The sequence below is a fragment of the Canis lupus genome, chromosome 19 (genome assembly GCF_048164855.1).
Source record: "Canis lupus baileyi chromosome 19, mCanLup2.hap1, whole genome shotgun sequence".
NCBI classification, from domain to species: Eukaryota; Metazoa; Chordata; class Mammalia; order Carnivora; family Canidae; genus Canis; species Canis lupus.
Genome location: NC_132856.1, coordinates 46986761 through 46996232, shown reverse-complemented (window position 1 = coordinate 46996232; position 9472 = coordinate 46986761). Strand labels below are relative to the sequence as shown.

The window sequence follows — 9472 nt, the reverse complement described above, 5'->3', positions numbered from 1 at the left end:
GCTCCCGGCTTCGTTTCTAGGGCTCCTATTCTGGGTCCCAGGAGGATGAGCAGGGGTCAGATGGGGATGAGGCTAGTGAGCTCACAGGGTGCAACATTTAAGGAGCTTTTAGTTCAGGAGCCCATCTCCACCTGCAGTGCCTCCTTAAATTTTTTAATTAAAGTAAAATTCACATGAATTCTCCATTTTAAAGTATACAGTTCAGTAGCATTTAGTGCACTGAGAATGTTGTGTAAACATCACCACTGTCTAGTTCCAGAACATTTATATCACTCAGGAGGGAAACCGCATCCTCGTGAGCAGTCACTTCTTATCCTTGTCCCCCGGCTGCTGGCAGCCATTCACCTGCTGTCTCTGTGGATTTGTCTGTTCTGGACATTTCATATATGTGGAATCAACACTATGTGGCCTTTTGTGTCTGACTTTTTACACTTGGAGTTTTCAAGCTCCATCCATGTGTACCATATCAGTGTTTTTGTCCCTTTTCATGCCTGAGTAATATTCCATCACATGGCTTGATCACCTGCCCCATTCCAGTGGATTCTCAGAAACTGTAATTTCCAATGTTTCTTGGGCACCTGCTCTGTCCTGGAGCTCTTTGTGAAGGGGTAACCAGATTCCAGCCATCACCACCATATGGTCTCAGTTCCTGGGCCTCAGTTTCCCCATCTGTAAATAGGGTTATCCTGAAGATTAACTGAGGCCAGGAAAGTGAATGGTATGTGCCTGCAGAACCAGGCATGTGATAAAGACGTGACATTTCTTATTCTTTTAAAGTAAGTTCTGCACCCAACGTGGAGCTTGAACTCATGACTCCAAGATCAAGACTTGCATGCTGTACCGACTGAGCCAGCCAGGTGCCCCGAAATTTATTCTTATTTTTTAAAAGGATTTTATTTATTTATTTATTCATGAGAGACACAGAGAGAGAGGAAGGCAGAGACACAGGCAGAGGGAGAAGCAGGCTCCATGCAGGGAGCCTGATGCGGGACTCGATCCTGGGTCTCCAGGATCATGCCCTGGGCCAAAGGCGGTCACTAAACTGCTGGACCACAAGGGCTGCCCCAAAATTTATTCTTATTTTATCTTTTTCATTGATATTTATTATGCTCCCCGAGAACCCATGCTTATTGGGTGCCCCACATGTCAGGCGCCACATGGGATGTTCATGTGTATTATCTCTCCACTTCATTCCACCAGCAAAGAGGTCTCTGCAGCTTCCCAGTGGCTCTGGGAGGAGGCAGCTGGAATTGGGGTCAGTGGGCCACTAGGGTCTGGGTGTATTGGATCAGCAGGGTCCCTGCCAGGGTCAGATTTAGGAGAGGAGCCCCCCCTCCCCACTGGGCACTGTTACCTCTCTCTCCATTAGAAAAGGCCCCAGGGGGGTTTTAAGCCACTTTGTGGCTGAGCTGCTCCTCTCCCTGGGCCTCAGAGTGCCTGTATGGCCCAGGAAGGGACCCACTGGGAGAATTCTGGGGACATCTGTCCATTTGGGGTGAGGGTGGAGGCCAGGCATTCCCACCCCTAGTGAAATTTATATGCATGGAGATTTGTAGGACATGGGCCCCGACTGGGGTCTATAAAGAGTACACCCTTGTACCCCACTTCAGCCTCCACATCCCACTCCTGTGACTCCACCCATCATGCTGGGCCTGGGCTTGACCACACAGCATGTTTGGATGTGGCTCAAGTGACAAAGGTGATAGTGAAGGTTGGAGTTTATTTGAGGGTCGTGAAGGTCATGTGGGATGGGAGTGGGACCAGGGCCTCTGGAGATCCCTAGGGCTCCAAGTTTGTTTGTGTGTTTTTTTAAGATTTTATTTGTTTATTCATGAGAGACACAGAGAGAGAGGCAGAGACATAGGCAGAGGGAGAAGCGGGCTCCCTGCAGGGAGCCTGATGTGGGACTCGATCCCGGGCCCTGGGATCATGCCCTGAGCTGAAGACAGATGCTCAACCTCTGAGCCACCCAGGCGTCCCCTCTGGGGCTCTGAGTTATCCAGTCTAAGCCTTGCCAGTTTCATGAGCCCCAGAAAGTGGCCATCAACCCCCCTTTTCCTGCCACCAGGGGCCCTGAATGATGACAGCAGAGGTTGGCATGTATTGAGGACCTACTGTGCACAGGCACCTGGAATGGTTTACATTGAGTCTCACAGGAGCCCTAGGTGGAGGAACTGCTTCTGTCCCCATTTTATAGACAAGGAAACTGAGACACAGCGCAGCAAAGCCCTCGGCCAGGGGCCCACAGCCAGAAGGGGGTCCAGCCCTCCAGGGGCCCCTGTGGCCCTGGGCTGCTCTGAGCTCAGCACACACAGATTTCAAATGCTCACAGCCCGGAAGAAGTCGCAGAGTCTGAGACTTGCACTGTCAGCAGCATGGGGGTTAGAGAACCCGGGTTCGAATCCTGACTCTGACGCTCAGTACTGGCCATGGGACTCCTGGTGAGTCACTGCCCCTCTCTGGACCTCGGTTTCCTCATCTGTAAAACGGATGGAGACATTTAGAGAATCACTGTTTAAACCCAACCCTCCCCTCCTGCCTCTAACATCTGACAGCTACATTTCCCAGCCTTTCCTGCCTGGAGATGTGGCCATGTGACTCTGTTTTTGCCAGTGAGATATAAGCAGGAGGGTCCCAAGGCCTCCTAGAAAGATTTCTAGAAGATGCTGAGCCCCCCACCCCTTGGCCTCTGCCTTTCCCTCTGAGGGAGGAGGTGAAGGCTAGAGCACTGGCAGCCGCTTTGTGCCATGAAGCAGCCTTGAGGACACAAGCCAGGGATGCTGTGAACTGAGAAATCAAGTCATATTACTGTGGTTGAGTCTGGACCTCTCTGTCAGGCAGCAGGCCTGACACCAGGTCACTATCTCTGATCCTTGGGTTCACACTAGTGTGGAGTCCTTCCCCGAGGCCCCTGGCCGGTGGCCCAGCATGCTGCGCATCTCGTGGGTGACCACTTCCCAGTGCCGCCTGCCAGCAGACAGAGTCCGGTGCATGCGGGGTAAAGGCAGGCTGCTCTCCCGGCCTCCCCCCAGGGCTGCAGGTGCTGTAGCAGTGCCCGTGGGTCTGAAGGGGTCCCCAGATTCTGGGAAGGATGAGTAGGGGGTCCGGTGGTGGGTACCCTGCTGGGGCTGAGCCCTGGGGCTGGCCTTGGAGACTTCAGCAGGGCGGACAGGGTCGTCTTCAAAGTGCGGTGGAGACAGCTCATGGAGGCTACGGCGGGTGGCCCGGGCAGCCCGGAGCAGAGTGTGGGTGAGCGCCGCCACCAGCACCAGAGCACCCACTCCGAGGATGGAGGCGGCGGCCGCACCTGTCTCGATCTCAAAGAGCAGCAAGGCATAGATGGACAGTGCTGGGGGAAGAAAGGGCTCTCATTTACTTAGTCACCAAACGTTTGCTCCCCAAGCCGCGAGAGAGCTCCCCCAAACACCGGGCATACAGCATGACAGGCGCATAGCTTAACTACCTAATCCTCTCATATTGTCGTCACATCCATTTTACCACAAAATGGTAAATTTTATGTTATGAGTACTTGACCACAACTAAAGCAACCCGAATCTCAGGCTTCCTGAAGCCCGTGATTAACTTTCAGGGAACCACAGCCCCTCTCCGGCCTTAGTTTGCTGCTCTGAACAAGACGGTTGGTGACCTGACCTTGAGGTCTGATCTGTACTAGTTTTCCGCTGACGTATCCAGCGCCCAGTTGACACCATTCGTTTTGATGAGGACTGGCCTGCACCTTGTAGGACATTTAGCAGCTTCTACCCACTAGATACAGTAGCATTCTCTCCCTTCCCTGTCATGACAAGCAAAAACGTCGCCAGAGGGGCACCCGGGTGGCTCAGTGGTTGAGTGTCTGCCTTTGGCTCAGATCATGATCCCAGGGTCCTGGGGGAGCCTACTTCTCCTCCCACCTATGTCTCTGCCTCTCTGTTTCTCTCATGAATAAATAAATAAAATATTTTTTAAAAAGTCTCCAGATATTGCCAAATGTCCCCCAAGTCAGCAGAATCAGTTCCCCTTGAGAACCATTGTCCAGTCCCTACCGTCACCCTGAGCACTATGGCAGGAGCACGGACCCACGGCTCTGGCATCAGTAATGTGCATGGTACTAGGCTTGGCCAATCAGAGCATTGCTTCCCTTGGTTGTAGCGATTGGTGCATGGCTATCACATGACCCAAGCCCAGCCAATCAGAGCCATCCTTGGGACTTTCAACTGGGCTGTGGGTAGGGAGGAAGTTTCTTACTGCAGCAGCCAAGGAATTGGCAGAAGAGAAACCCAGAGTGGATGGAAGACTTCTTGGCCCTTGGCTGGTTGTTTTATGCTTTCTCTGGCTCTGTATTCTTGCCTTTTTTTTAAAAAAAATATTTTATTTATTTATTCATGAGACACTCGGAGAGAGAGAGGCAGAGGGAGAAGCAGGATCCCTGCAGGGAGTCCCATGCAGGACTAGATCCCCAGACCCCAGGATCATGCCCTGAGCCAAAGGCAGATGCTCAACCTCTGAGCCACCCACCTGGGTGGCTATATTCTTGCTTTTAAGATGCCACACTGCAGCATATTTGACATATTAAAGTGAGGCCAAGGACCTTTTTTTTTCTCTAAACATTTTTGAAAAGGTTTTTTTAATTATTCTTTTGGCTCTGGCTAGCAACAAATGGATGATTGGATGATTGGCTTGATGTGCTTGGGAATTCTTGCTGAGTGAGGTCACCTAACCTCAAAAAGAATCTAAATGGGAGCTGAACAAATTCTTAATTTAACACTTAACAAGGCTGACACACTTATCTCTTTTCCCCTCTTTCTGAGTTTTTCTCGTAGATTAGAATGAGGATGTCTTATTCTACAAGTCTCCAACACCTTTTTTTTTTTTTTTTTTTTTTTGCCAGGCTGTGAAAAGGCTCAAGATTGTAGGCATTGTGTTGAAAGCACTTACAGATACAGCATCTTTCTCTGGGGATACCAGGGGAAGAGGGGAAGTGAGAGGAATTTCTGATTACATTGTTTGAGCACCTAGATCCAGCTGCACCTGAGGACAACCACCCCTAATCTTTACAGATACATGAATCATCCCATCCACTCTCCTTTTAAAAAACTCACAACTGGAGCATTTTATTAAGTCGAACATCAAAAGTTATTCAGAGTTTCCTGTACATTATACACCCACATATTCCCTTATGTTCCCATAATGGAATATAGGCTCATGTCTCACAAATAAATAATTTAAATATGTTCCTAAACTTCTATTTCTCTGTTGCAGGAATAAGAAAAAGACAGTAACAGCAAATATCTTGTTTTTCATTCAGCTGAATATTTTTTTCTTCCAGTAAAACAGGTTGTTTATAGGAGTGCCAGTGGTCTACGTATGATTCAGCACTGAGTCTGCAGTACCATCAATACATTTTTCAGGATTAGAACAAAATATAAGATGTCAGGGGTCTCTTTAAGGAATCTTGATGATTTGGTTCCTTTTTGGTAAGTGTGGGTGAGAGATGGTGGATTTAAGAAAAGTTATTACAATTTAGGAAAGGAAAGACAGTGCAGTGTGTCCTTCTGTCACCCACATTATTAGTTTTTCTTCTGCTTCATGTTTTGGGATTTATAACTACATTTCTGGTTTATAAAACATATATACACATGTACATGTATATATATATATTTTTTGAGGGGGCAGTGTTTGGTTTTTGTTTGTTTTGTTTTTGTTTTCCTAAGCTATTCTTGGGCTGGAAGTTTCAACATTTGTAACCAAACAGTTTTTACTAAGACCAACCTGTGAAACACTATCCCCAGAAAACCACCAAGGACTTAAAAGCTTTTGTTCAAACCAAATCTGAGAAACTGAAGAATCAAAAATATTCTGGAGACAGCTACCACTTATGGAACCCGCACTGGGTTCCAATAACTGGGGTCAGATGCTGTTCATGGGCTTTCATTGGAATTAACCCAGAATCCCCTCAGCAATTCTAGAAGGCAGGGAAGTATGCATCCCTGCTGTACCGATGAGGGAACTGGGACACAAAGGAAATCTGCCCAAAGTCCCAGAGCAAGAAAGTGTCAGAGCTGAGAGTCTAACATAGGCAGATTGGCTCTGGAGCTGACTTCAGTTATGGGACCACTACCCCTGGCCACCCCAGCCTGGGGCTCTACACCCCACCTTCTATCCCCCAGCACGCACCTGCTAAGTAGACGGAGACGCCACAGCAGAAAACACCAAGGGCCACGTGTCTGAGGAGACGGCAGTCATAGAGAAACCAGTCAGACCTGAGAAGGAGGGACGCAGGAAGAGAACGAGCTCAGGGGGTGGAACTGGTGGGGGAAGGCCAGGGAGGAGAGGCAGGGAGAGTGGCCCAGCTTTGGGGGACTTGAGATCTATGGGAGGACTCAACCATCCATCCATCCATCTCTCTCCACCTACCTATTCATTTGTTCTTCCAGGTAAATGTCCACTACTACTTACCATCCACTCATCCCCATTGATATTCAACCACACAGCCATCATCCACTTAGCCAGGCCCTATTAATCCATCCATCCACTTATTTAAATAGCAACCATCCATCCGTCCTTCCATTTGTGATTCACCACCCATCTACCCCATCCATCGATCCATCGATCCATCCATCGATCCATCCATCCATCCTTCACCCATCCATCCATCATCCATCTCCCACTCACCATCCATTGATCCAATCAACTATCCATCTGTCCATTCATCCACCCCTCATTCACCACTCATCCATCCACCATCCATCCCCTCTCTCTTATGACTCATCCATATACATCAGTCCATTCAAATATCCAACATTCATGAGGCAGCTATTATGCACAGACACTTGCTAGGGACCTGACTTCTCATTATTTTATGGACCATAAGCTTATTTGGGAAATGAAGAAACCAGGGTAACTTGTCATCAGACATGATAGAAACAGAGATTCCCAAGAGCTGAGACTGATTAAGGACTTAGTTTTGAGCCTGGTACTGTGCTAAGCACTTCTGTTGTGTGCACTCTCCCTTCTCTACTCCTGGAGGTTTAGGAAATGGAGGCTCTGACAGCTTCCATTATCACTCACCTCCTTCCCCACAACCTCCCCTCCCGGCCCCTGTTTTCTTGTGTGGCAGCTGGAGGGTGTTATTTCAAACCAAAGTCAGATCATGCCCCTCCTTGCTCACAACTCTCGGGCAGAGTAAACCCCAAAGTCTTCACCATAGCACAGGAAGCCCCTACATGCTCCAGTTCCGGATTTCCCTGTTCTTATCTCCTTCGTGTCTCCCTCCAGCCACACCAATCACTACCCTCTAACACCCCAAGGTCATTCCTGCCCCAGGGCCTTTGCACGTGCTGTTCCCCCTGCCTGGATCACAGACCTCCAGATCTTCTGCCCCCTTTCCTCCTTCAATTAAGTCTCTGCCCAAGCCTCCACTGATGGTCCCATCTCAACAACACCCTATCCTCTTCTGCATCACCCATTTTCTTCCTTTCCCAGCATTTATCCTGGGATTGACATTATTGTCTAGTCTCTATTGTCTACCCCAAGAGGGCAGATCTGGATCCATCTGGTTCCTGCGGTGTATCCTCTACAAGCTATGTTGGGCTCAGCCCCCTGCAGGCACCCAATACATATTTGTCGACTAACAGATGAGTGCATTTCAGCACCCCTTGAGCCGTGGAATGGATAATGGATACTGCACACTTTAGGTGGGATCAGCTCCAGCGGGGGAAGTTCCCATCTGCTGAAATCCATGGAATCCTGGCCCCTGATTCTGGCTCCCCTGCCCCAGCATCCTGGAGGAAAACACTGGGAGGTGGGGCAGCAGCGAGTCCTTGACTCAGGGTAAGTTCCTCACTCTCCATTCCCTGCCCCCTGACACCTGCCTCCCCCCGCCCCCTGCCCATGTTCCAGGTGCCTGAGTAAGGAACCCCAACCGGGGGCCAGAGCACAGGATCTGGCTCTACCAGGAGCATGTTCACATCTAGTCCACCTGCTTCCAAAAAAGGGCAGCCTAGAGATCAGTCTCCCCTGTGTGAGGCTCAGTTACAAAGGGAGGTAGCAACACCAGCAGCCCAGGGACTGGGGGGCCTTCGCTGGGTTAGTCCACAGAACACGAGAAGCACGGCGAGCTTAGGGTTCCCTAAGTGAACGTCAACACTGGGGCCAGCCTACCCTGGGTCTTCTCTGACTGCAGTTTCCACCTCTGTAAAATGGGGGTCACTGTAGTCGGTGCACCTGCTGTAAATTTTCAACTACTATAGGATGAAGGGAGGGAGAGATGGTAGAGGGAGTGGGGGATGGAGAGAGGGGAGAAAGGGAGGTCGGGATGGAAGAAAGGGGGAGGGAGAGGGGAGAGGGAAGGCTCTCCCCCAACCTGAGGCCCCGAGAAGGGCAGGCTCCCCCGGGCTCTCCGGGCCCCCAGCCGGGCCTCGGGGAGGAGGGGACTGTCCTACCTGCCGGGGCCAGGCCCCCGCGCCAGCTCGGCGCCCAGATGGCCGCAGAGCGCGGCGAGCAGAAGGCAGGTGAGGCCCAGCACCAGGGCGAGCGCGGCGAGCGCGGCGGCCAGCGGCAGCAGCGCCCCGGCCGCGTCCTCGGGCAGCCCGGGGCCGCCGCCCAGCTCGGGGCCCAGCCCGTCGGCGCGCAGCCCCCGAAGCTCCGCGCGGCCCGCCTGCAGCTGGAACAGCAGCTGCGCTCCCAGCGCCGCCAGCACGGCCGCCGGGATGCCCAGCAGGGTCATCGCGGCCAGGACCCGGCCGCCGTACGACCGGGCCATGGCGGGGTCTGCCGGTCGGGGTCGGGGTCGGGGTGGGGGTGGGGGCGGTCAAGGAATAAAAGAGACTTTAACCGGGCAGGTGAGTCGGGCGGGCGTCCAAGGGCCTGCACGGGGTATCTGAAAGTTGGGGGGCCGTCGGGGGACTGGCGTGCCGACCGCGGTGGGGATGAGAAAGTGCCCCGAAAACTTGGGACCAAGTCTTTTCTCCTCCCTCTGGGGACCCTGCGGGCGCCCCCTCCCGGCGTCCACGTCCTGGGCGGGCGGGGCCGGCGCGGGGCGGGGCGAAGATGGGACGGAGGTGGCCCCGGGAGCCGCCAGGGCTGGGTGGCCGGATCCAGGGAGCCCCACAAGCCCGCAAACTCATTAAAGCGAGTCCCACACCACCCACTGCCTTAAGCACCTGTTTCATTGTTCTTTAAAAAAGGAAATTTGAACGAATTTTTAAATAATTCCCTTTGATATTCAGTCTCTTATCTGCGGACCTTGCAATTGGCTGTGATTTCCCCTCCCTCAACCTTCTTTCAAGGCTTTGCAGAAATGTCGCCTTCTGGGTAAGGCTCTTTGGGGCCCCCGCTTGACCAGGCTCCCCTGTCTTTTGCTGCTGGGCTTTGTTCTTCCCGTGACACGTTTTTGGTTATTATGATTTATTTTTCATTTTTAAAATTGAGGTGAAATTTACATGACATAAAAGAAACCACTCTGAAGTGAACA

The 9472-nt window shown here is 51.6% G+C and overlaps 1 protein-coding gene across 1 annotated transcript; it reads right to left on the bottom strand.

Moving 5' to 3' along the window:
• Positions 1-891: 891 nt before the first annotated feature.
• Positions 892-8761, bottom strand: TMEM221 (transmembrane protein 221). The gene is made up of 3 exons (XM_072786808.1): positions 8442-8761; positions 6175-6260; positions 892-3349 (listed from the first exon to the last, which is right to left on the bottom strand). Exons 1-3 carry the CDS (start codon positions 8759-8761, stop codon positions 2880-2882), a joined length of 876 nt encoding a protein of 291 aa, XP_072642909.1. The 3' UTR covers positions 892-2879.
• Positions 8762-9472: the final 711 nt, after the last annotated feature.

What these genes read in the sequence shown, in the direction of transcription:
- TMEM221 (XM_072786808.1), bottom strand. Translation starts at nt 8,761, where the DNA reads ATGGCCCGGTCGTACGGCGGCCGGGTCCTGGCCGCGATGACCCTGCTG. An exon ending in CGGGGGCCTGGCCCCGGCAG is followed by an intron (nt 6,261 to 8,441) that starts GTAGGACAGTCC and finishes CCTCCTTCTCAG; the next exon opens with GTCTGACTGGTTTCTCTATG. An exon ending in CGTCTCCGTCTACTTAGCAG is followed by an intron (nt 3,350 to 6,174) that starts GTGCGTGCTGGG and finishes TTCTTCCCCCAG; the next exon opens with CACTGTCCATCTATGCCTTG.